Source organism: Erpetoichthys calabaricus, chromosome 5 (assembly GCF_900747795.2).
Source record: "Erpetoichthys calabaricus chromosome 5, fErpCal1.3, whole genome shotgun sequence".
Taxonomy (NCBI): domain Eukaryota; kingdom Metazoa; phylum Chordata; class Cladistia; order Polypteriformes; family Polypteridae; genus Erpetoichthys; species Erpetoichthys calabaricus.
In genome coordinates, this window is record NC_041398.2 from 235,365,785 (window position 1) to 235,392,867 (window position 27,083).

Sequence of the window (27,083 nt, forward strand, 5' to 3'; positions counted from 1 at the left end):
ATAAAGGTACCAAAAGACTTTTTATTAAATCACACAGATTTCAAATGCAGATTCTCTTGCCTCACCTGCTCCATATTGTCCAGATGACATTAGCAAAACTGGATTAGTGGGAGCCTGGAACAAAAGCCACTAATAAAAGAACTGAAAAAAATAAAAAAACAAACACATACAATTTTCATCCATCAAAGCAAATGTACAGTATTTGAAATTAAATGAAATCATGGTATTCATTTAGCAGTGATGCAGCTGGCCAAATTAATTTAGCTGCTTTGATTAAGGAAAAGCCCTTGCCAAGCACCAAAAATGAAATATGCTAAATTAATCAGTCTCTGCATAATTGGACATTTGCCCATTCTTCAGAGCAGAGTTAGCTAATGTATGCTTGTTTGTATTTCCATTCAAAATATGGCGGAATAGTGCTTAGTGCTGCTGCCTTACAGCCCCAGCAATCCTGGTGGGGCCGGCAGGGGGCGTACCAGCTCCCCAAACCCGACACAGGCAGACACAGCCACAAGTCCAGCAACATATGTTTTTATTTTGCTGTGGGAAACGCTTCCCAAATCATTTTTTGGAAGTTGAACCTTTCCCACGGTACAGCTTCAACTTTTGGACGGATGGCGCCATATTCTACTCAAGAATACTTTACCAAGATGCAATGTTCATAGTTGACCCGTAGGCTTCAAGCTGCCCAGGTCCTGATGCAGCAAAGAGATCCCAAAACATAACATTTCCACCACCATATTTTACAGTTGCTATGAGGTTATTGTTCTGAAATGCTGTCTTTGGATGGCAACAAACACGTCTGCCTTACCGTGGCCAAACAGCTCTCTCTCTGATTCATCTGGTCCCAGAAGGCTTGGTCTTTGCTTAGATGTTCAGCTCCAAACAGTCATCTTGCTTTGATGTCCTTTTTGGACAGCAAAGGCTTTATCCTGGCACACTTCACATGCAGCTCCAATTTGTGGTGCCAACACTTTCTGATGCGTGCATTTTGACACCAACTTTGGGAAGCGTTACCTGCAGATTCTGCAATGATGTTTTGGGGTTCTTGCAGACATTTTTTTAGTATCAAACATTCACGTCTTGGCCTGTCAGTCCTGGACAAATTAGCACTCATGTGAAATCTTCACCTCTTGTTGATGATTTTCCATACAGTGGAATGACTGATTTTGAACAATTTCATCTTTTTAAATCCCTTGCCAGCATCCTAGGCATTGACAACCTTCTTGCTTGGGGCCTCAGAGAGCTCTTTAGATCTTGGCATGATGGCTCCACACATTCCAATAGCAAAGAGAACACCAGACCCTAAATGTCTGTGATTTAAATAAGAGACAGTCCCCCTGCACACACCCTAAGGTGGTCTAGCACCTAATCTGCAACACCTGATTCTAACGTGATGGAGGTGAAGTGGTGATAGATGTACAGTTGTGGCCAAAAATTATGAGAATGACACAAGTATTTGTTTTTACAAAGTTTGATGCTTCAGTGTTTTTAAATTTTTCTGGCAGATGTTTCTATGGTATACTGAAGTAGAATTACAAGCATTTCATAAGTTTCAAAGGCTTCTATTGACAATTATATTAAGTTTATGTAAAGAGTCAATATTTGCAGTGTTGGCCCTTCTTTTTCAAGACCTCTGCAATTCGCCCTCGCATGCTGTAAGTCAACTTCTGAGCCAAATCCTGACTGATGGCAGCCCATTCTTGTGTAATCAATGCTTGGAGTTTGTCAGAATTTGTGAGTTTTTGTTTGTCCACCCACCTCTTAAGGATTGACCACAAGTTCTCAATGGGATTAAGGTCTGGGGAGTTTCCTGGACATGGATCCAAAATTTCCATGTTGTATTCCCTGAGCCACTTAGTTATCACTTTTGCCTTGTGGCCCGGTGCTCCATCATGTTGGAAAAGACATTGTTGGTCACCAAACTGATCTGGGATGGTTGGGAGAAGTTGCTCTCCGAGAATGTTTTGGTTCCATCATGTAGATGCGGATATTACGGTGGGTCCTAGGCCTCACCCTGCTCGACCATGTCACGAATGAAGACTTCCACAAGATGATGGGCGTAGGCGCCAGTCAATGAGAAGATGTGTGGAGTGTGACTTCAATGGTGCGGTCACATAGTCCAGAGTGGTGACAACTCAGTGGCCAAGACACCCTATGAATAAGCCCGTGTGGCAAACGGCTGCATGAAAGTCTAAAGAAGCACGATGTCAGATGCGTCTCACTATGCCGCTGACATTCCTCACTGAATGGGACATCTGATTGTCAGCATTCTTCCACTTGGCTGTGATGTCCCTTTTCTTCTCTCCGGCCAGAATATGTATGTATACAGGATTATGCATTACATTCTGGAAATTTAAAACAAGTTAAATACATATATCTCTTTTTGAACCATATTTCTGTCTTGTACTTATTTTTCACCATGGGTACAAAAGGGATGGTATTGGTTCTATTCAATTCTGCATCAAGAAACACATCCCAGGGGAGAAAGAGTGCACTCTGCTGGATACAAGGTAATTGGCAGCTTGCTGGCTCTATTGATGGATCTACTTCTTAGCTTATGGAACCCCCGTAATGTGAGACCCCCTCTGCTTTTTTAAAGATGATCAGCCTTGCTTAATGAGAAGGAAATAGTAAAGCCTTAATGCACAAGTCTGTACAAGTAATTTCCTTTGCTCAGTTGGTCAATTGAAATTATTATCGACAGGCTGAACAGTGTAAAAGTATTCAAAGTTGAAGAATGTTCAACTTATTTTTACATTTGACCACTTCAAACAAGAATGTACTGTAATTAAGGCACACATGACTTTTCCTGTACAAATCAGCTCTGCGTTTCTTTTTAAAGTAAATACCAACCTCGGCAGGTACTGTTCTTGGTGCAGGCACACAGCTGCTTTTTGTTAGGTTTGACAGGATTTAGAGCCCTCCCTGAACTAAAAACCTCCATTCATCATAAGAGTCAAAGGAACGGCTCGAGATTTTCTGATGAACCGGGCACCCCGAAGTATACAAAGGGGTTTTCTTAAAGAATGAGTTTGAAGTGAAATTCCAGGGGGGAATAAGACTGTGCAGCTGGCGATTCTCACAGCCGGGCCTCCATGCTTAATAGCTGTTTAGAAATGCACCCTGTGAGAATTTCAACAGTTCTACATTAATGTGTGGTAGCTTCAGATCCGTATTGTTATAACGGTGGGTATGGATAATAAATGCTCCAATAAATCTAAACAAGTCGAGATGATAACGTCACACTAATAGCAGCCTGTATCTTTTAAACAGGATCGGTAATTGCTTTGGTGTTTACATCCACATGTCCGTGTTATACTGATTGCACACATCTCACAATGCATACACTTTGAAGCACGCATCGAAAGCTGTGAGAAACCGAGACTGCGGCGAGCCTTTGGTTATATTTATAGACACAATGAAGATGAAGTGTTCTCTAATGGAATTTCTGAGATCATCTAATGTTTACATTTTCCTCTGTGTCTCCTCAGTAGCTTTGTTGATGTAACTCGAGGCTGTTGCCTCAAGGTTGAATACACCTCCTGACTGAATAAGGGCCAGATTTCCCTTGCTTTGAAACTAATACTTGAAAAACAGACCAGTGTGGTCTTAATCATCACACACTTGACTCACTAATGTCAATGAAATGTCAGAGTGCGGTCTAAAACTAATCCGGTTTTAATGCCATTACAAGTGAGTATCCCATTTTATGCTGGTGGCCCCTTATGTTTCTATAGCAGGTGGTACTACCCTGGCAAGGTAGTGGTGGCATGCTGACTGTAAACCATTTAAACTGGGACCATACCAAACAAAGTAACATTACAAACTGGTATCTGAAAGTTACACATGCAGCTCCTTTAGGGGAACAAGCCGGCCCCAGACAGAGGGTACCCTATTCCACGGCACATTGTGCCTTCTATATAACTGATTATTTACTAATATTCCCAGGGACTCTTCTAGGAACTGTGGACACCAGGGGCTGCTCCATCTCCCCAAACGCTCAACACAAATAAGCACACACACAAGGTAAATGCCCAAAGAATCTTTTATTGTGGGAAACTCTTTGAATCAAGTGTTTCCCACCACCACAGCCACAAGTATCTCTATATATATAAAATCCAACGTCAGTCTGTCTGTCTGTATGTCTGTCCGGTTTTCATGAGAGAACTACTTCACGGATTTAGATCGGGTTTTTTTCTATAATTTGCTTGAACATTCCGGTTGATTTTGCAACTTCTTTCATCATGCTAAGTATCATAGTTCGCTTGCGGTACCGATTTATTTGCGTGAATCCGAGATAGATGCAGCCGGCTGAGGGGAGTGGGGAAGGACCCTCCTCACTCACGCACCAGCCTCAGGGTGTACCTTACCTCCTCTTAGCTAGCGAACGAGAGAACTACTTAATGGATTTAAATCGAGTTTTCTTCTATAATTTGTTTGAAAAATTCTGGTTGATTTTGCGACTTTTCTCATCGTGCTAAGAATCATAGTTTGCTTACAGGATCGATATATTTACGTTTATTCCGAGACAGAGGCTGCGGGCCGAGGGGAGGGGGAGCGTGATGTCAGGAGTGAGTCGGCTTTCTCTGTGTTTTGGAGTGTACCTTGCCTCCGCTTAGCTAACAATACCTTTTTGTGTATTGATTTGTAAAATCTGTCTTGTTTCACTACTACACAGGTGGAACCGCGGGGAATGGCTAGTATACAATAAGTACAAGAAAGCAACTCTTTGTCTATTTTTCTTTCTCTGTCACTTTTCCACTTCCTCCTCCATTCCTCCTTGCAAGCTTCGTCTCCCATTTTATGCTGGTGGCCCATATGTTTCTATACCAGGTGGTATTACCCTGGCAAGGTAGTGGTGGCATGCTGACTGTAAACAATTAAAATTGGGACCATACCAAACAAATTAACATTACAAAAATAGTATGTGATGGTTACACATGCAGTGCCTTTAGGGGAACATGCCAGCCCCAGATAGTGGACACCCCATTCCACAGCATACTATGACTTGTATATAACTGTTTATTTACTAATATTACCATGGACTCTTCTAGGAATGGTGGATACCAGAGGGGCAATCCAACTCCCCAAACACCCAACACAAACAAGCACAGAAACAAGGTAAAAACCCAAAGAGACTTTTATTGTGGGAAACTCTTTAAATCAAGCATTTCCCAACACCACAGCCACAAGTATATACAATAAACACAAGAAAGCAACTCTTTGTCCTCAGTCACTTTTTCGCTGCCTCCTCCACTCCTCCTCGCAACCTTCGTCCACCTTCCACCCGACTTTGGCTCATCCATCTTAGTCAGGCAGCTCCTTTTACCTTCCACCTGGGAGTACTTCTAGTCTCCCATACACATTGTCTGAAAGTATTTCCTAGTGAGATGGAAACCACGTGAAATAGAACTCACCAGTCCCTGCAGCACACCCAGCTGCATCCACAGAACCTAATAGGGCTGAGTCAAAGAACTCCATGTCCCATGCTTTTGTAGGAATCTGAGGTCCTGCTGCAACCCTGGGGGACTGCCATCTAGCACTCCAGGGTAGATAGTACCCTGTGCACACTCTCTCCCCTTGACCTTCCATGTCATGGGCACCCTGACCGGGTAAGTGTGCTGGCCATCCCTTACAGAACAGATACATAATTTTACTATGTTATTATTAATATTAGTTTATTAATGTTGTTGTAACATTGTGTTTTATATCTGTAATTAATTTAGGCCACTTGGCAAAGATCTGTTTATGCTTTGATATTAAAGAATTTTCTTCTATAGATAAATGTCCAAAATGACAAATTACATTCATTGTCATTGGGACGAATATTTTTATAGGCACTATGTTGGGAGAAGTAAAACATGGCAGCCGCATGTTCACCTTATGACTACAGACCAGTGGCACTTACATTTCACATCATGAAGACCTTTGAGAGGCTAGTCTTGGATTATATGAGTTCTCTTGTGGTAGACCATCTGGACCCCCTACAGTTTGCCTATCGGACAAAGATTGGAATGAAGGATTCAATTATCTGTCAGTGCCACAAAGCTTATTCTCACCTGGACAAAGCTGGCCGCACTGTGAGGATTACGGTTTTTTGGTTTCTCTAGAACATTCAATGCCATCAAGCCATCCCTGTTCAGGGTTAAACTCAAGCATATGCAGGTGGACGAGCCTGTGGTGTCCTGGACCGAGGCGTAGCTAGGGTTTTCAGCGCCCGGGGACAACTGAAGATTTTGCGCCCCCTCCTGTTTGCCAAAATGCAATGGGGAAGGGAAATTTGGAGCCCCCTGGATGCTTCGCCCAGGGACAAATGTCCCCCCTTGAATCCCCTCCTTGCCCCGCCCCAGCTACGCCACTGGTCCTGGATAATGAAATACCTATCAGGGCAGAACACAGTTTGTGAGACTCAAGGACTGTGTTTCTGGTGTGGATGTGAGCAACACTGGAGCACCACAAGGAACAGGCATGTCAGCTTCTCTTTTCAATATGTACACCCCTAACTATAAATATAACAGCAGGTCATGTCAATTACAGTAATTCTCAGATGATTCTGCACTTCTGGGGTGTATCGATATGGGGGATAAGACAGAGGAGAGGAGTCAGGTGAAGAACTTTGTTTCTTGGTGCAGAAAAAATTGTCTGCACCTTAACATCAGCAAAACCAAGGGACTGCTTATGGACTTTGACCCCACCAACGAGACTCGACGTCTGGTTATGGTTCAAGGAGTGAATGTCGAGGTGGTGCACTCCCTCCCCTGCTCTTTAAGCATGCTGGAAACACCAAGAGGACCACCAACCAATTCAATCTTTGTTCTAATACCATTTTATTCAAAAATGCAAAGGGGACCTTCCAAACCCCTGGCCTTCAATGTATTGTACATATAACCATGTGATCGGTTACATGGATAATTTATAATGCATCCCATTGGGGAACATAGGAAAGGCTCTATATACTGTAAATAAAATGTATTATTATTATTAGTAGTAGTAGCAGTAGTAGTAGTACTAATAGTAGTAGTAGTAGTAGTAGTATTAACGTGAAAACAGCAAAAACTGAGAGAACTGGCGATTATTTGTTTCCACTTCAAGCATTGACAACTTATAATGTGTTATTTGATTCCTAAGTCATGTCTTGTTTGCATTTGGCAGATTTCAGAAATGTATTATCTCACATCAATAGATTGTGTGGACTGTAGGGGGCATCACAAAGTCCTAAACCCTTGACACAACTATAGACACACAAGTCCTAGGTTCAGGAGACCTTTTATTTTTCATACAGTTTTTTCTCCACAATAAACAGACTGCTTTTCTCTTCCTTCCTTCCTTCCTTCCTTCCTTCCTTCCTTCCTTCCTTCCTTCCTTCCTTCCTTCCTTCCTTCCTTCCAGGCAAGCATTATCTTCCTCCTCTCTCAACTCTGACTGTCCCAGCAGAGGCAGATGAGATCTTTTCACAAGAGCTTTTCCATTACAATAATATTAACCAGCGGAAAACACTTACTGGGTCTGGCTTAAAAAGCGCTTAAGAACAGGAGTCTCACCCCTAGCAGCTCCTTTTACTGGTGGTCAAGGACATGCAGCCCTGTTGGTGTCCAAATGGGAGCACCAGAAGACGAATGCCACCACCAAGTGTACTATGGGAACACATGTCTCACCTGTCTATCCTCTATGACGGCCCCCTGGCCCAATAGAGTCCAGCTGCAGGTGAAACAGTCCAAAGCCTTGGACAGATTCAGTAACCTGAGACATTCTGAGGCCCATAAGATGACGCCCTTGTAAGCGGCTTCTCCTTTACTCTGCCCACTTTACAGGAGTCACTCCTTTGTTTCGCTGGTGTATTGATGCCTCCATTACATGCCCCTCATGTTGCTTTAATTTCCTTTTGGTTTGTGCTCTCAAACCTGTGGACTCGATAGTTTTGAGGACTGTGTATTCAGCATTTATTAAACTTCTAAACAATCAAGGTCTCTCAGTTCTGCATCTGAAGCAAAACCACAGAATGGATGTGTCTTTTCTTATTAGTTTTATATATATGTATATTGTGATAAACCCAGGGTGTCAGTGAGCCCCAAACCCCAACACGAACACACTTGTACAGTCCCGGGTTCCAATAATTGAAGGTTTTTATTTTAAATAGGCCCAAATGTGACACAAGCATAAACAAATGCAGGTCTTCCTTTCACAATATCTCCTTTCTCCCTACTGCACTGCTCTCCTCCACTCAAATGTTGCTCCACTACCTCCCAGCTCCAACTCGCTTGAATAAGGGAGTGCGGTGCCCTTTATTGCAGACCTGGGAGTACTTCCGGTGCCAGAGCGACTGCCCAATGAAAGCACTTCCAGGTCGCATGAAAGTCCATAATAGGGAGCTTGTCTCCCTACAGCATCCTCTCGTGGCACCCAGTGAACCCAGCAGGGCTGCTCTACATATCTAAATGCTACATATCCCAGCATGCCCTGTTGGCTTCTTACTGTGCACGACCTCCGGGGCTGCTGCCATCTAGCATGTTGGGGGAATAAAAAACCTCCAGAAACTTCTTCTCTTTTTAATGGGCTGTCCGTCCACCCTTTTCGGTCCTTCCTTCCAGGTCTGCCAGGATGCCCGTCCAGCCCATGTTGCATCTACTATATATATATATATATATATATATATATATATATATATATATATATATATATATATATATATATATATATATATGTTGCATAATTTACTGTAAAATAATGCAAAGAGTACGCGACATGTGTTTCACCCTCATTTGGGCTCATCAGGTGCGCATGCTCTACTGCTCCCCTCTCAGGGATCGAACCTTGGACGTCAGCATCAGAGGCAAAGCCCCTTTATGCTGCGCCACGGCGTGTGGTTGATTTATTTCACAGCCTGTGCACCCTGGCGGATGTTTGCTGAATGGCAGACCAACCACAAGCATTACCTGGTAGGTAACTACCCACACTATTCAGTTCGGGACTCAGACTATAAATGTAATGAATATATATATATATATATATATTGTGAGATATGGCCGGCCATTCATCCCGGCCAATACTCCCAGGCCGCTAGATGGAGCCCTCTTTGCAAAGTGGAGATGCCCCGAATTCCAGCAGGGCATCATGGACTATGGAGTTTTAATACACAGCCCTGCTGGATAACGTCGGGGTCACCAGGGGACACTGCAGGGAGACACAGAGACGTTTATTTTCCATACAGCCCGGAAGTAAATCCCAGTCACATGGCTGGAAGCAATAAAGTGCTTCCGGGCTGATGAAGAAAAGGAGAAGTTTTTACCTGACCCGGAAGTGATAGAAGTCACATGGACTGAGGGACAGAAACACTTCCGGGTCATGGACTATAAAGGACTCTGGGAAATCCCAGACGGACGAGCTGAGTTGGGAGTCAGGGTGGCTAAGCGTCTGGGAGTGGAGGATTATTGTGATTATAGTTTATTGATTGTTTATTAAGTATTGTGGAGTGGAGGGTGCTTTCTGCACTGCATTGTCTGAATAAAATAAGTATTTGGACTTTTATCTGGTGTCTGAAGTCTGGTCTGAGGGTTCAAGGGGTCGACAGTGCCTCTATCTGTCACTATATATATATATATATATATATATATAGAGAGAGAGAGAGAGAGAGAGAGAGAGAGAATGTCAACATAACTTTTTTGTGTGAAAAAATAAAATGAATCTGTTTTCTAGGTAAAGCAACACATCACATTAAAAGTGTCAACTGAATCCAGTTAGTAAATTCTTTAATTGTTCAGTTTTACAAGAGGTAAAAATAAACGTCTTTGTGTATCTCACATGAATACAAAGATGTTTCGGGCCTCATAATGTCTAAAGTGCTCAGATCTGTCAGAGGCCTAAAATTGTCCTGACTGCAGCTGGCTGCTTCTCCCCTGGCCAGGTAAGAAAACCCCGTCCCATCCTATCCAGGATGCCAGCCTTGCCTTCTATGACAATTAATATCTCTCTTTTTTTTTTGCCGTTTCAATTGTATTGATTTTTTTATATATATACTGTATCCCATTGCAATGAAAAGGAATAGACTGATATCTCATTCTTCTAATTCTTTATGCTTAGGTCTTGATTTATTGTCTAATTCTCACAGTGCTCCAGCCAAAATTAATCTTGCTGTCCTTGCTCTTCCTACCTCCCTTGTGAAATTTCAGAAATACAACATGCCTGCCAGCTGAACGTCTTAGAAATAACAGAAGATGCATGAGGGCCCAATCAGTAGTGCATGATGAGCAGAAATGAAATGGAATTTAATTTATTTAAATAAAGCAACCCTAATTCTAGCTAAGAATATATAATGCAGGAAAAATGGCAAATGTACTGTAAGTATTCTCTGTAATTGTAATAATATTCAGTGTATTCCTTTAAAAGGGTTATTGACGCCAGGAAGAGTAATCTGTTATTATCGGCCTCGCAGACTTAATCACCACTAAAAAAGCAGGTGGAAGTTTCTTGCTGTGCCTGCATCTAATAGAAACATTTAAAGACATTATTTTTATATATTTATCTAAAGTGTGAGGAAAAGAGGATCATTGGCCCCAGAGATGCACATAGCACATTGTATATCTTGAAAGCTGTGACTCAAATGGCTCCTTCAAGTTACACATTCGGGCTCCATGCCATTTAATGTACTACTTTATTATACCTAAGAGGTAAGAGATTGATTTAGAACAAAGCTACAACTTGTATTTTATATAACACATTTTTATGCGGCTCGCAAGGTGCTTTACAATTAAAACAGTACTAGATACTTTGTCACAATTTTTACAATTGGTGCACAGGCACAGTAGGTGATGTGGCCTGCTTCTTGGCCCATATCATTGTTTCCTGTCACCTGACCCCCTGTTCCTCTTGTTTGTCACTTGCCTGTATTTATTAAATGTCATTCTACTGAAATCCTTTGCTGTTTTTTAGAAGATGATAGTCCTCCTTTACTTGCTTGCTTAAAAGAATATTCCACACATCTTACATATAAACGTCTATACGTGGAAGTGTGTGTGTGTGTCTGTCTGGCCTGGAAGTGAGAGGTGGAGTCGGGGTAAGGGCTCCGCCTCCGAGGAAACAAAAAATTTGCTTAGCACATCAGCAAAACGAAACCTCAGAAGAAAGACAAAGTCGCCTAGCCGCTAACATCAGCATAACGGTATCCCTTCCTGCTATTTCACAAGCAAGACAAGCATGTCGCCAAAACGAATCCTCCTAGGAGAGAGAGTAGTTCCTTTCAATTACCTGACATCTCTACATTTCAGTTTTTTTTCTGACGATTTCAATAGTTTCTAGGACTTTTTACAGCACGTGCTTCCGCGGCTAGTAAATTATATTTTTTTTATAATTGGGGGTACCCAAAAATATACTGTTTTAATAATTTTTGCTTACTGAAACTTTAGTCTCCTTCAAAGTACTCTCCATGTAAATGAATGTACTTGTCCCAATGGTTTTCCCACTGGTGGAAACATTTTTGGAATTGCTGAAGAGGAACGTTGTTGATGGCCTGCAGCGATGTTTCTTTTGACTTCCTCCACGCTACAAAAATGCTTTCTTTTGAGATGTTTTTCCACAAGAACAAGAAAAAGTCACATGGAGCAAAATCAGGCGAGTAGGGATGGTGGGAAGAATTCCAAGACGCACAAGTCAATTCGGAAAACTCTTCAATAGTCCGACTACGATCTTCGTAAATTACATTCCTAATTGTGGAAGGATGACCAGATCTTTGTTGGTCTTCATGTGACATTTTCCCTCATTTGAAATGCGAAAATCACTCGTAGGCCTGTGTTTTACTTAAAGCATCCTCTTTAAAAGCAGTATCAAGCATCACTACAGTTTCAGCAGCTGTTTTCCCGAAGAGAAAACAAAATTTAACACAGACTCGCTGTTTTTTATGATCATCCATCACAAAAATCGCAGAACACGTTTAATAAACACCAAGAAAAACCGACATGGAATGCTGTACGAACAACAGATTTAAGATTCAAGATTCAAGAGTATTTATTGTCATTTCATCCATATATAGCAGTACAGCATACAGTGAAACGAAACAACGTTCCTCCAGGACCATGGTGCTACATAAAACACAGGACAACGAAGAATCCACGACACATAACATAAAGACACATAATATATAATAAGGTGCATGTGCAACACTGCAGAACAGAACACATACAGTGCATCCAGAAAGTATTCACAGCGCATAACTTTTTCCACATTTTGTTATGTTACAGCCTTATTCCAAAATGGATTAAATTCATTTTTTTCCTCAGAATTCTACACACAACACCCCATAATGACATGAAAAAGGTTTACTTGAGATTTTTGCAAATTTATTAAAAATAAAAAAATTGAGAAAGCACATGTACATAAGTATTCACAGCCTTTGCTCAATACTTTGTCGATGCACCTCTGGCAGCAATTACAGCCTCACTGTAAACAGTGAATGTGAGGGGTGTGTTGGATCATTCACAATGCTGGTAGCTTTGCGTATGCAGCGTGTGGTGTAAATGTCCATGATGGAGGGAAGAGAGACACCGATGATCTTCGCAGCTGTCTTCACTATCTGTTGTAGGGCTTTGCGATCCCTGACCGTGCAATTTCCAAACCAGACAGTGATGCAGTTGCTCAGGATTCTGTCTATGGTTCCTCTGTAGAATGTTGTTAGAATAGCTGGTGGAAGATAGGCTTTCCTCAGCCTATGCAGGAAGTAAAGCCGCTGCTGGGCTTTCTTGGCTAAAGAGCTGGTGTTGTAGGACCAGGTGAGGTTCTCTGCCAGGTGGACACCCAGGAATTTGATACTGTTGACGACCTCCACAGTTGAGCCGTCAATGTTCAGTGGCAGATGGTCACTCTTAGTTTTCCTAAAGTCAACAATCATCTCCTTTGTTTTGTCTACATTCAGAGACAGGTTATTAGTTTTACACCAGTCCGTTAACTGCTGCACCTCCTCTCTGTATGCTGACTCATTGTTGTTCTTCCACAGAATACTGTAAGTGTGCTACACCTAGCGGCAAAATTCGCAACTAATTCGAGATTGCATGCCAGGTAGAGAGTCCAGTTGTTTTAGGATTCCCCTCATATGTTACTTACCCCATGTAGTTTGCAGTGATGGCTGAGAACAAAAATTAAATCTCATGTTTTCATGCAGAATGGAAATGCATTGTGGCCTGAAGGGGGGAATTCCAACTCCCCAAACCCAACACAGACGCAAGTCCAGCACAGCACACAAGTATTTGTATTAGTGGGAAACCCTTTCTCTGTTGTTTCCCACAGCACCAACACCAATACAAATAGGGCACACACAGCAAAACCTTTTTGTCTTCTTTTCTTCCTCTCTCTGTCTTTCTCTTTGTTTCCGCCTCCCCCTTCTTCCGTCAAGCTTCATCCCTCTTCCTCTCGGCTCTGGCTCCTGGAGCTGCTTTTATGCTGCACCCAGCATTGTCCCGTAAGTCTCGTCCAGAAGCACTTCCGGCTGAGACAGAAGCCTGACAAACTAGGGCACAGCAGCGCCTGCAGCACCTCCAGAACCCAACAGGGCTGAGCCATCAAACTCCAACTTTCATTGTGCCCTGTGGGTTTCCATGACAGAGGGTCTGCCGTCTAGCGATCTGAGGGAGATAATGCCCTGAGCACGCTTTCTCTCCTGGGTTTAAGAAGGCGTCCCAGCTGAGCAAGAGCACCGGCCGTCTGCCTCAGCATGAAAACTCTGAAAACAGCAAACAATATAAAAACGCGTGTAAAAGTTACTCACGCTACTGGTGTTGTATAATTCACATGTCAAGTCATCCAGTTGTATGCTCACAATGTCCTAGACATACATACATACATACATACATACATACAGGTATTTTTATTAAAATATTGTTAAATAAACACTTCCAGAAAATGCTCTTGTAAGCAAAAATGGAATGTATTTAGACTCACTGGGCTCTTTCAATTGAAAACCCGCTTCCCCACTTCATTCATTGGTCAGGAGTCCAGCCTAGGAACAGCTTCATTGGCTACTCTCAGAAGCTCTCTGGTGTTTTGGTCTTGGAGTGCACCAATATTAACCCCTCTAATCTGTTCCGATGTTCTGGCCTCGGCGTACACCAGCAGTAAAATCCCACTAAAATTCCCTTTCATCGCTTTATGCTTCCTCTTATGGTCCAGTCACCTTTCATTAATAATCCTACTGCAGAGCTGCAGCACCAGCAGTTTTTACAGTGGAAATTAAGGTTAGGTTGTTGTGTGGTTTACGCGTCGTATGAACGTGCAGTGACATCACTTTTGTTGTGAAACTACTGATGTAGACCTCTGGTTGGTTTATGGTACTGCAGCTCTGCATTTAGACCCACTTCATGCTGTCCACTGTGAAGGCAAGAGGGTGCCACAGAACCCCAAACCCAAAGTATGAACACACAAACACAGTTCTGGGTTCAAATCAACGGGGTGTTTATTACAAAATACCTCGTATAAACAATTAAACCCTTTGTTTCTTCTTCTTCTTCTTCTTCATTCTCTCACCCTCTTTCTCCACTGCACTGCTACTCCTCCAGTTGAGTGTTGCCTGTCTCAGCTCCCAGCTCCGACTCACCTGGACAAGGCAGTGTGGTCTTTTTTATTGAGGACCTGTGAGTACTTTCAGTCATATGACATAGCCAGTTGGAAGCACTTCCAGGTTATGAGAAAGCCAGAGAGACCCTCCCTGTCCTTTCTCATCCGCCAGGGATCCCTACAGGACTGCTCCAAATTGGTACTCTATATAGGGACGCTGCCACCTATTAAAGTCATGGATGAACTGCTCCCAGTTCTTGCACTCTTCGGGCATCTCATCCAGGACAGGGATCATAAGGCGTCTTGACCAGGTATTTCCCCCATTTAGGCCATCTTTCCATTATGGCATCCCAGACAGGTAAGGGCTCCACCTCCGTCCCGGGAGGGACCCCCGACCGTCCTCTGGGGCATCTACACCACCCAGTTTTCAGAAGTCCCCCACGGAGATTTCCACACGTTGAACTTTCTAGATGCCATCTTTTTCATGATGCCACGCCCACCAGCCAGCCCTTAACATACTTGCAATGACGACCATCTGGTAAGAGCAGAAGGGCAACAAAAAAATGGAAATAAACAGGAAACACACCTGAGCCAGAAATTAAACCCCTGCTGAACCATGAAATATATATTTCCAATACTGAACATCATACAATTTTAAAGATTCCTTTTATGTGGTATTTGAAGTGTAAAGAATTGTTGATGCTCAGTAAATTAAATAAAAATGAGAATTTGAAGCTGGCAATCATGAAACAAGGAGTGAGAGGTGTAAAAGCAGAAACAATGCACTGGTAGAAATCTGTGCCAACATGTGAGTTTGACTCCACTGCTTCTAATTGTAAGAATATTAGAAGAAAAAAATTAAATTAAAAAAATAAAAAATTCAATATTAGAAGAAAAAAACAGCTTAATTTCTGTAAAGGAGAAATACCCCTTTAAAGTGCTAGAAAAGTGCACTGCCTTGCTGCTGCCTTGTAATACATGATGCCCCAAGTAAGTACAAGCGATAAGTACAAGCGACGCCATCGGAATGAGCGATCGTGCGGGAAATATGAGCGACGCTCTGAATTCGTGTGAGCGATCGCTCATGCGCTCAGCTTAGAGGGAACATTGCCCGTGACCCTCTTCAGGACTATGCGAGCTGATAAACTTTTTGTTGCATCAACTTATCATTACATATGGAAAAAAGTTGCAAGTAGAAGAAAAAACAATATTCATGTATTCCTTGTAAACGAATACACCATATTTGTTTTGTCTAATTGACTTTAATTTTATTCATAGAATTAAATTTTGAAAGTTTAGCAAGTTGAGACAACCTATCTTTGAAGAGGCATTTCATGGACTTTATTGAATTTCTGTTCTGTTTCCTGTTATTCCAAATCAGTTTCACTTTGGTTTCCTCAGAGTAGGGTACAATTCCAGTTCCAAATCCAGCTTCTTGAATTGAACTGCCATGATTTCCAATTTCACTTCATGAACCAAAATGCTGACAGATTTTACATTATATTAATTAAATGTACTGTACACGTTTATCCAAGGTGACTTACAACATTTATGATACAACAGGTTAGTTTTTGGCTTTCCAATTGGGTCACAGGCAGGTCAAGTGACTTTCTTAGGGTCACACAATGGTAATAGTGGAATTTGAACCCACATCCCCATGGTTTGAAGGTCAAAGCCTTAACTACTACACCACACTGCCTACCAGATTTGGGCAGAAGACAAGGACCAAGCCCAGATAATGAACCGACCCACCGTATACTGGGTCAAGCTGAAAATTGCACCATTTTGGGGTGTGGATATCCACAAAGGAAAACCCCCACCAATGCAGGGTGAGCAACTGGGCAGCCATACTAACTTCAGTGCCATCATGCTACTCCACTGGGTAGTGACATCTTTTACTGTCAGTACCAGTAATGGTAAAGGTCTCCACCCCCTGTTAAGACAACCTTTGTTAAATAGATAGATAGATAGATAGATAGATAGATAGATAGATAGATAGATAGATAGATAGATAGATAGATAGATAGATAGATAGATAGATAGATAGATAGATAGATAGATAGATAGATAGATAGATAGATAGATAGATAGATAGTGTGAACAGTAGGGGGCACCCCTGAGCCCCCATCCCCAGACACACAAGACCCAACACAATTCTGGGTTCAAATATAAATCCTTTTAATTCACACAGCTTTAATAAGACAAGTAACCAAAGCCAATACACAGATTACATGCTCGTTCCTTCAGTCTCTTTTCTGTCCTTCTCTCCTCCAGTGAGTTTTGCCCTCTTCCACCCGACTCTGACTCTTATGGCTGCAGGCTCGTTTTAAGTTGTACCCGGTCCCTGTGGCACATCATGGCTTGTTGGAAGCACTTATGGGTCATACAGAAACCAGGGAGATCCTGACCTAACAGTGCCCTCTGTCATACCCCAAGGTCCCCTACAAGGCTGCCTTCTGGATTCCAATTCTCATGTAGCCCTGTGGGTTCCCAAACTGGGATTAATTGTTAGGAACACTGCCATCTATTAAGTTGGGGGGATGAACTTATCCCAGCTTTCCGCTCTTAATAGTCCATCATTCTTTATTCTAGCATCCCATACAGAACATGAATTGTATGGTGTCCTGATTGGGTAGTGTCCACAACCTGGCCATTCTTCTATTATGGCTTCCCAGCCAGGCAACAAATCTTCCTCTATCCTGGCCGAGATGCCCGTCCGTCCAGCTGGGCACCTACAATAGACAGAGAGTTAGATAGATGAGGCAATAAATAATAGATAGATAGTGTGGTAAATAATCAAGCCTTGACACACAAAGACGTTTGGAGCAGCCTCCTGTATACTTGAGAATTGGCTGCAAAATTTGAGAAAAGTTTGAATGAAATGGTCTTTACAGACTAGAGTACAAAACAGAACTACTCAGGTTAGTAAACATGGCGGATATATAGTGAAATGGCAGGAAGAGGAGGGATCTTGGGACCAGAACCGGAAATTAGGTTATTGGGCTGCGACTTCTTGGATGGTGGAACTGGAAGTGACATCTCACGTCTGGACAAACTAGTGAGGAAGGCAAGCTCTATTGTTGGCATGGAGCTGGACAGTTTAACATCTGTGGCAGAGCGAAGGGCGCTCAGCAGGCTCCTATCAATTATGGAGAATCCACTGCATCCACTTAATAGTATCATCTCCAGACAGAAGAGCAGCTTCAGCGACAGACTGCTGTCACTGTCCTGCTCCACTGACAGATTGAGGAGATCGTTTCTCCCTCAAACTATGCGACTCTTTAATTCCACCCAGAGGGGTAAACGTTAACATTCAACATTATACATAGTTATTGTCTGTTTTTCTGTTTTTCACCTGCATTGTTATCATTCTTTAATTTAATATTATTTATTGTATCAGTATGCTGCTGCTGAAGAATGTGAATTTCCCATTGGGATTAATAAAGTATCTATCTATCTATCTATCTATCTATCTATCTATCTATCTATCTATCTATCTATCTATCTATCTATCTATCTATCTATCTATCTATCTATCTATCTATCTATCTATCTATCTATCTATCTATCTTCTAGGGTGGAACCAGGTGGAATTTTCCCGCATTTGGTCTGCAGGGAGATAAGAGAAATGATTAATAGAACTCTGCCACCCCCTGGTCTGATCGGGAATTACCTTTTTTGAGCCCTTTAGCTGCCTCCCATTCGCACATGTGTGGCAATAGATAGATAGATAGATAGATAGATAGATAGATAGATAGATAGATAGATAGATAGATAGATAGATAGATAGATAGATAGATAGATAGATAGATAGATAGATAGATAGATAGATAGATAGATAGATAGATAGATAGAATCATTTTGCAAATGTATTTCTGTTGGTATTAAGGAGCCTCGGTTGTGATTCTTGACACAATTCTGCTGAATAATTCATTGGCCGAAAGTCCTCAGTATTAGTGTGTCACAGAGTGTGTGGCATTGTTCACAATGGCACTCGGTTTTGTGTTCATTATCTCCTTCGCCACAACCTCCAGCAGGTCCAGAAGGCATCCCATGACTGAGTGTACCTTTTTGATGACCTTATTGATTTTGGTGGGTCTCCCCTGATGTTACCAGCCCAGTACACCACAGCATAGAAAATCACACTGGCCATCACAGAGTTGTAGAAGATGTGAAGGATGTCACCACCAACATTAAAGGAGTGCAGTATCTTAAGGAAAAACTAGCCTTATTTAGTTGCCCCATGATACAAGACCAGTCCAGTCTATCACTGATGCAGACCCTCAGATGTTTGCAGCCATGTATCACCTTCATTGGTTTTGCAGTTGTTAAGTTGCATACAATTTTATCTGCACCAAGAAGCAAAGTTCTCCACCTGTCTCATCTCCTCTGTCTCATTCCCCTTATCAATACACCCCAATGCAGAATCATCTGAGAATTTCTGTTAGTGACATGTCCTGCTGTTATACTGTATTTATAGTCGGTGGTATAAAGTCTAAAGAGAAATGCAGACAGACCTGCTCCTTGTGGTGCTCCAGTGTTGCTCACACAGTCATTGCGCCTCATAAACTGTGGTCCGCCCTTATCAATACACCCCATAAGGGCAGAATCATCTGAGAATTTCTGCAAGTGATGTGACCTGCTGTTACATTTATAGTTGTAGATGCACAGATTGAAGACGAAAGGATTCGGGCCTGGTCCTGGTGTTGCTCCAGTGTTGCTCACATCTATATAATCTCCATTCATCTGCAGCACATAAAATCATAAGACTATGCAGCCAAGTTATGATTTTCCAGTAAAAAGTGATATTCCTCTTTGACTTTGTGCTTAAGTGATTATAATGGTTTAATAGTTATTGAATGCTGACAGAAATATCACACACTTAAAATGCCATCAAGATCATAAAGCAATTCAGAAGAAATGATTCCTATCGTTTTAATTCCTGCTGTCGGGGCATTTAGTTTCATTATCTTTAAACAAAGCCTACTGTGTTTATTGCCTTCACTTTTCCACTGAGGTCAAAGATATAATGTACAATGCTGAGCTTGTATTTATATTTAATAAAAGTTATAAATAATACATTTCCTCCATGTGCCTGAGGGACACGTAAGATGATGGTGTTAAAAGTTCTAAAGCTCTTTAATGTAGTATCACGTTGCCCTGTGACTCGTTTTTTTCCTCTTTTATAACACACACACATACAGAAGTGGGCAGATATGTTGGCACCCCTCCACGAAAAAAGAAGAACCCACAATTATCTCTGAAATAACTTGAAACTGATAGAAGTAACTGGCACCCATCATTGTTCATTCTGTATTTTCCAAAAATGAGACTTTGCCTTAGAGGTTTGATTCAACTGAATATTTGAAATAATAACACAAACGAAAATGGCATGGACAAAAATAATGGGACCCTTAACCTGATATTTGGCTGCACAGCCTTTAGAGTTTGCTATCACTGCACACAAGCGATTCCTGGAGCTCTCCATGAGACGTCTACACCCGTCCGCAAGTCGTTTGGCCCACTCGTCCTGAACAGACTGCTCCAGCTGTGTTAGGTTTTGGAGGTCTTCTCCAGACTGCATCTTTCAGGTCTTTCCATAGATGTTTGATGGGATCCAAATCAGGGCTCACAGAAGGCCACTTCAGAATAGTCCAATGTTCTGTTCTTAGCCATTCTTGGGTGTTTTTCACTGTGTTTTTTGGCTGTCGGAGAATCCATGACCTGTGACTGACTGAGCTTTCTGATACTGGGCAGTACTTTCACTGCAGAATGTCTTGATACTCTTGAGATTTCATTGTTCTCTGCACAGACTCAAGGCCCCCCATACCAGACGCTTCAAAGCAGGGCTCAAAACGTAAGTGAGCTTCCTCCATGTTTTACAGTAGGTCTGGAATTCTTTTCTTTGAAAGTTTCATTTTGTTATTTGTAGACATAGAGTTGATGTGACTTGCCAAAAAGCTCTGGTTGTGTCCCATCTGTCCAAAGGACATTCTCCCAGAAGTATTGAGGCTTGTCAATATGCATTTTAACAAATTCCAGTCTGGAATTTCGAGTCCTCCTGAGTTCTTCTTCCATTGAGTTCACTGTCACTCACTGTGTAATCAGACACTGCTAGACCTTGACTTTGGAGTTCAGCTTGTCTCAGTTGTCCTTAGATTTTTGTCTGCCATTCTCACTCTCCTTCTGCCCTTTCTGGGGTTGATTTTCCACTTAGAGAGGTTGGCTACAGTCCCATGGACCTTCAAGTTCTTAATCATATTTGCAACTGTTGTCACAGTAGCATCACGCTGCTTGGACATAATGGTCTTCTATCATTTGCCTTTCACATGTCTGTCTGTTTTATTTCTGATCTCCTCAGATGACTCTCTCTTTTACTTTCTCTGGTCCATGTTCAGTGTGGTACACATAATGACACCAAACAACACACTGACGGCTTTTCTCCATTTAAATCGTCTAAATTACCGATTGCATGATTGATACATGCAATATGAATTTAAGGAAACATCTAGTTTGGAAGTTCACTTGAATCCATTTATTTAGGATCTTTTATAGGGGTACCAACAGGTGTGTCCAGGCCATTTTAGAATGTCTCTGGGGAATAAGCAACACTTGATCTCTTGTCACACTTGCTTTGCTTTACTCGTTGACATATCAAAGGCAAGCAGGTATACAAGGGACAATTGCTTTTCATTTAAACACTCCTCAGGAGGCAGACACCACTTTTTCAATGAGCCATTAGGAGAATTTGCCCACGTCTGTATGTAGGTTGGCATGGCTGTGTATGCACTGAACATATACAGACTTTAATTACTTGTCATTATTCCCTAAATAATACAGTTCTGAATAACAACTAATAATATAGCATCCATCCATTTTCCAACCCGCTGAATCCGAACACAGGGTCACAGGGGTCTGCTGGAGCCAATCCCAGCCAACACAGGGCACAAGGCAGGAGCCAATCCCGGGCAGGGTGCCAACCCACCGCAGTAATAATATAGCATTTACATTGTATTAAGTATTATAAGTAATCTAGAGATAGTTTAAAGCAGGGGTGTCCAAATCCAGTCCTGGAGGGCCACAGTGGCTGCAAGTTTTCATTCTAACCATCTTCTTAACTAGTGAGCCATTTGTACTGCCCATTAACTTGTTTTACCTTTGTTTTAATTGACGTGACTCCGACCCCTTAGTTATTTCTTTATCGTTAATGAGCGGACAAACAAAAATGAGACACAAAACAAGCCGACATATGACCATCCATCCATTCATCCATTATCCAACCCGCTATATCCTAACTACAGAGTCACGGGGGTCTGCTGGAGCCAATCCCAGTCAACACAGGGTGCAAGGCAGGAAACAAATCCCGGGCAGGGCGCCAGCCCACTGCAGGGTGCCACATGACCAGCTAACCTGAAAATACAGAAAGGTGACGGTCTCAGTCATGTCAGTTTGCTCAAGTCACCAAAACATCTTGACAGTGGTCTTAATAAAAAATAGAAAATCAACAGTCTGCTGTGGCAGAATGAGAGCAACAACAAGTCATGATATTCAATTATGGCTTTCATTAATAGCAAGAATCGGCTTCTCATTAAGAAACTGGTTGGAGTGAAATTGGCTGGAGTTTGATGTTCCAATTTAGCTGGTCATCTGTGGGCTCGTTTCACATCTCATTTCTGTTTGGCTGCCATTTAATGAGGAAGAGAATCAAATCAGAGGACTGAATCCTTAAAAACAGGACTATTAAAATAAAGGGAAAATGAGTTAATTAGCAGAGAAACTGGTCACTGATTATGAAAAGGGTTAGAATGAAAACCTGCAGCCACTGCTGCCCTCCAGGACCAGAGCTGGGCATCCCCAGTTTAAAGTATATGAGACGATGTGTTTAAGGTATATGCAAACTCTATGACGCTTCATTTTATTTTATTTTATATAAGAGACTTTTGGTATCTACAGAGTGCTTGGTTCCAGGACCTCTATACCTAACTGTACCTAATCCACCTGTCCATGGAAGAGACCAAGAACAGACCAAATTTTTCATCATCTGGGATAACGTCAGTTCACAATTAGCTCATTTATCACCACCAATTTATTGTTCAGTTTTCACACGGTAAGAGGACCAACAACTTTGTCCACATCTGTAGTTCATTGTCTTTCTTTCTCATGGTCAAAGCTGTCCTGGCTCAGTAGCAAACAGATACCATATATACTCAAGTATAAGCCGACCCGAATATAAGCCGAGGTACCTAATTTTACCTACAGAAACTGGAAAAACTTATTGACTCGAGTATAAGCCTAGGGTGGAAAATGCAGCAGCTACTGGTAAATTTCAATAATCAAAATAAATACCAATAAAATTACCATATATTAATTGAGGCATCAGTAGGTTAAATGTTTTTGACTATTTATTTCAAAGAAAAACAGTAAACTAGCTCTGTAAGTGGAGAAGAGGGTCAACAAAAACAATATGATATCTCTCTCACGTGTGTGTCTCTCTCTTGCACGTGTGCATGTGTGTGTCCCTCTCGTGCATATGTGTGTCTCTCTCTCTGCACATGTGTGTCTCTCTCGCATGTGTCTCTCTCTCTTGCGTGCGCGCGCGCGTGTGTGTATGCGTCTCTCTCGTGCGTGTGTGTTTCTCTCACGTGTGTGTCTCTCGCATGCGCGCGTGTATGTGTGTGTGTCTCTCTCTCGTGCGCGCACATGTGTGTTTGTGTACTCTACACTCCAGCTTTCTGTCGGATTGGTGGGGGCAGCAGGACCTGAATCGAATATAAGCTGAGGGTGATGTTTTTCAGCACATTTTGGGTGCTAAAAAACTCGGCTTATTTTCGAGTATATACGGTAACTAATTTTTTGAGTTGAACAAAACAAAATGAATAAAAAGTTAACAAAGCAACCAAAACCGAGATAGGAGGCAAAATTTACATTAAAAAATAAGGCAAATAGTCAAAAATAGGTAAAACAAGAATATCAATAACAAAGAAAAAGTTTGCTTTAAAGTTTTAAAGGAATTATCCACGGATTGGATAAAGTTGGTGCAGATTTTAACCCATCGTGGTGAAAACTTGAGGTCACGAACCTGGAAAACACGCCCCTAGAAACATGGGATGTGACCTTAATTACAATTACACAAAATGGCGTCTAAAAACTGTAAAATTCAGCCCTGATCATGACAAAAGCCCCTTCAAGTGCAACTTTTGGAATCTACAAATAATATGCAAATTGCCGAGGATGGTCTTGAGTGTATCTTGTCTTGTTTTTGTCGCAGAAGAGTTCACAGTTTATGAAGCTGCCGCACTGTGTTGCATGTAGGGAGCTGTTACAATATACTTTTATAAATCTGAGAGTTTATTTTTCGCTCAATTAGTGTTCTATAGGTCTTTTCAAATAAAGCATACTGATGGATCCTATAAATATAAAGCTTACACGATGCTCTGATTTCTCATTTACAGATATGACTTTGTAGAAATTGAAGAACCCCTCGATGGTACAATTCTAGGCCGCTGGTGTGGAACCAAGCCAGCCACTGGGAAACAGATATCTAAAGGCAACCAGATTAGGATACGATTCGTATCGGATGAATATTTTCCCTCAGAGCCTGGATTCTGCATTTATTACTCCCTCCTTCCCCTGGTAAGCTCATTTTATATATATATATATATATTTTTTTTTTTTTTTTTTTTTGCTTTTGTTTCATAATTCAATTAAGAGTCTCATGTGTGTGGAATATGAAAGGGAGCCAAGAGCAGCCTTGTTTTCATAGCATCTGACAGCCTCCCTTTAAAGCCTAAGACTCGTCTGTAGCTTTCCTTTGTCTTCCCTGAAACACAGAAAGCTCCCCTGACATGATTAGGCAAATGTCCCACAACTCATGTTGACTTACTGAGCACAGATGAGATAATTCCCTGATTTAATTCTCTCAAGTGGAAATAAAGAAAGGATTAGTGTTACCCTTCTAAAAAGCTGGTCAAGCAAGCAGAATTATACAATGAGGGACCTTCAAAACAGCCATGCCAAGCTCTTTTTTTTCCCTCTGAAGGTAGGACCACACACAGCATCTTCCAGATTTTTTTTATTATTATTATAATTTTAACATTTGAAAAATGACAGAAAAAAATTGGAAGGTTGTTAAGTTTAGTAAAGGCATTTAAAATAAAATGTGAAGTTCCGTCAAGACAAACATGAAAGGATTTCTTGCACTGAAACAGAATATGTTGCCAGTGTAACCAGGATTTAATACTGAAATTTTAAAATCAAATGGTTTAAAGTGGCACAGTGGTTGGTGTTGCTGCCTCATGCCCATTGAGTCAAAAGTCAAAATTCTAGTGTAGTTTCTCTGCATGGAGTCTACAGCAGGGGTGGCCAACTCCGACCCTGGAGAGCCACAGTGGCTTCAGGTTTTCATTCTAACTGTTTTCTTAATTAGTGACCAGTTTTTGCTACTAATTAACTATATTTAATTTATTTGCTATTTAAGACTCAGACTCTTTAAATCAGGGCTGAGCAACGTTGATCCTGCAGGGCTGCAGTGGCTTCAGGTTTTCATTCTAACTGTTTTCTTAATTAGTGACCAGTTTTTGCTACTAATTAACTTCATTTATTATTCGCTATTTAAGACTCAGACCCTCTACATTAGGTAAGAGCAACGAAGGTCCTGGAGGGGTGCAGTGTCTTCAGGTTTTCATTCTAACTGTTTTCTTAATTAGTGACCAGTTTTTGCTTCTAATTAACTTCATTTATTATTCGCTATTTAAGACTCAGACTCTTTAAATCAGGGCTGAGCAACGTTGGTCCTGGAGGGCTGCAGTGGCTTCAGGTTTTCATTCTAACTGTTTTCTTAATTAGTGACCAGTTTTTGCTACTAATTAACTATATTTAATTTATTTGCTATTTAAGACTCTTTAAATCAGGGCTGAGCAACGTTGATCCTGCAGGGCTGCAGTGGCTTCAGGTTTTCATTCTAACTGTTTTCTTAATTAGTGACCAGTTTTTGCTACTAATTACCTATATTTAATTTATTCGCTATTTAAGACTCAGACTCTTTAAATCAGGGCTGAGCAACGTTGGTCCTGGAGGGCTGCAGTGGCTTCAGGTTTTCATTCTAACTGTTTTCTTAATTAGTGACCAGTTTTTGCTACTAATTAACTTCATTTATTATTCGCTATTTAAGACTCAGACTCTTTAAATCAGGGCTGAGCAACGTTGGTCCTGGAGGGCTGCAGTGGCTTCAGGTTTTCATTCTAACTGTTTTCTTAATTAGTGACCAGTTTTTGCTTCTAATTAACTTCATTTATTATTCGCTATTTAAGACTCAGACCCTCTACATTAGGTAAGAGCAACGAAGGTCCTGGAGGGGTGCAGTGTCTTCAGGTTTTCATTCTGTTTTCTTAATTAGTGACTAGATTTTGCTGCTAATTAACTTCATTTATTATTCACTATTTAAGACTCAGACCCTTCAAATCAGGACTGAGCAACGACAGTCTTGGATGGTGGCACTGGCTTTAGGTTTTCATTGTAACAATTTTCATAATTAGTGACCATTTTTTGCTATTAATTAACTTCATTTAATTTATTTGCTATTTAAGAGTCAGACCTTTTAAATAAGGGCTGAGCAAGTGTATTTGCACGTATTTCTTTGGGGCTTTTCATATACTGTATTTTGTATTAAGTCGGATGTCAGAGCTGGGAGTGACGTCCTACCCGAATTGACTGCATTCTAGTAAAACATTTGGAAAACCAATATAGATACATCTAGGAAAACCTTTGTTCTGCTTGAAAAAATAGCAGTTGATAACACATTATATGATATTTTGTGTATCCAAACTCGGTAGTCAACATTTCCGCAGATAGAAGTTGGACAGTGCTGTGTGTGCGACTGATTTAATGAGACACAAAGTGACAGAATTGTTAATCTTCTTCTTCTTCTTTCGGCTGCTCCCATTAATAAACTGTATAATACTACAGCTCTCACTAAAGTTTGTGGTGTATGTCACCATTTTGGATTGACGTCAGGATCTGAAGTCGGATTAACTCGGACTTGACAGGCCAACCCCAGGTTTCTGAGTTGGAAATCCAAGTAGGAAATCAGAAACTGTTTGACTTTCCACTCTGGTTTGTCGTTGTGCTCGCCCCATTGCCTAACAGCGGCTAAGTGAGTTTCTCCCTCCTCGGTGGTTTTGTTTTGCCGATGTTCTCGCCTCACTTGTGTATTAGCAGCTGAGTGAGTTTCTCTTTTCTCGCCAGTTTTACTTTGGCAACAGAGTCACTTTCTTTGCTCTTCATGTTGTACCCTAGCAGACAAATAGACTCACACACTTCCACACGTAGACATTTATATATAAAATATGAATGGTGATGATGGGCTGAGGGTGTCATATATTAAGATAAGAACTTATAATGGAGTCAGTGTACCAGTGTTTGGCCCATATTTTTGGGTGGGCTTCATCTCTTCAAAACCCTAACACTAACCCTAAGTCAAGTGGGCAAACAGCAGACACTAAGAAGTGTTTTGAATTTCAAATACCTAATACAATTAAGCACCTCTA

General features: G+C 41.4%; 1 protein-coding gene across 1 annotated transcript in view; it reads left to right on the top strand.

Annotated features, from left to right (window-relative positions):
• pdgfc (platelet derived growth factor c) overlaps positions 1-27,083 on the top strand; it is a 158,381-nt gene that overhangs the window by 46,578 nt on the left and 84,720 nt on the right. Inside the window, exon 3 of the mRNA XM_051928584.1 lies at positions 23,991-24,171. Within this exon, the coding sequence (XP_051784544.1) occupies positions 23,991-24,171 (181 nt within the window). The remainder of the gene's footprint in view (positions 1-23,990; positions 24,172-27,083) is intronic.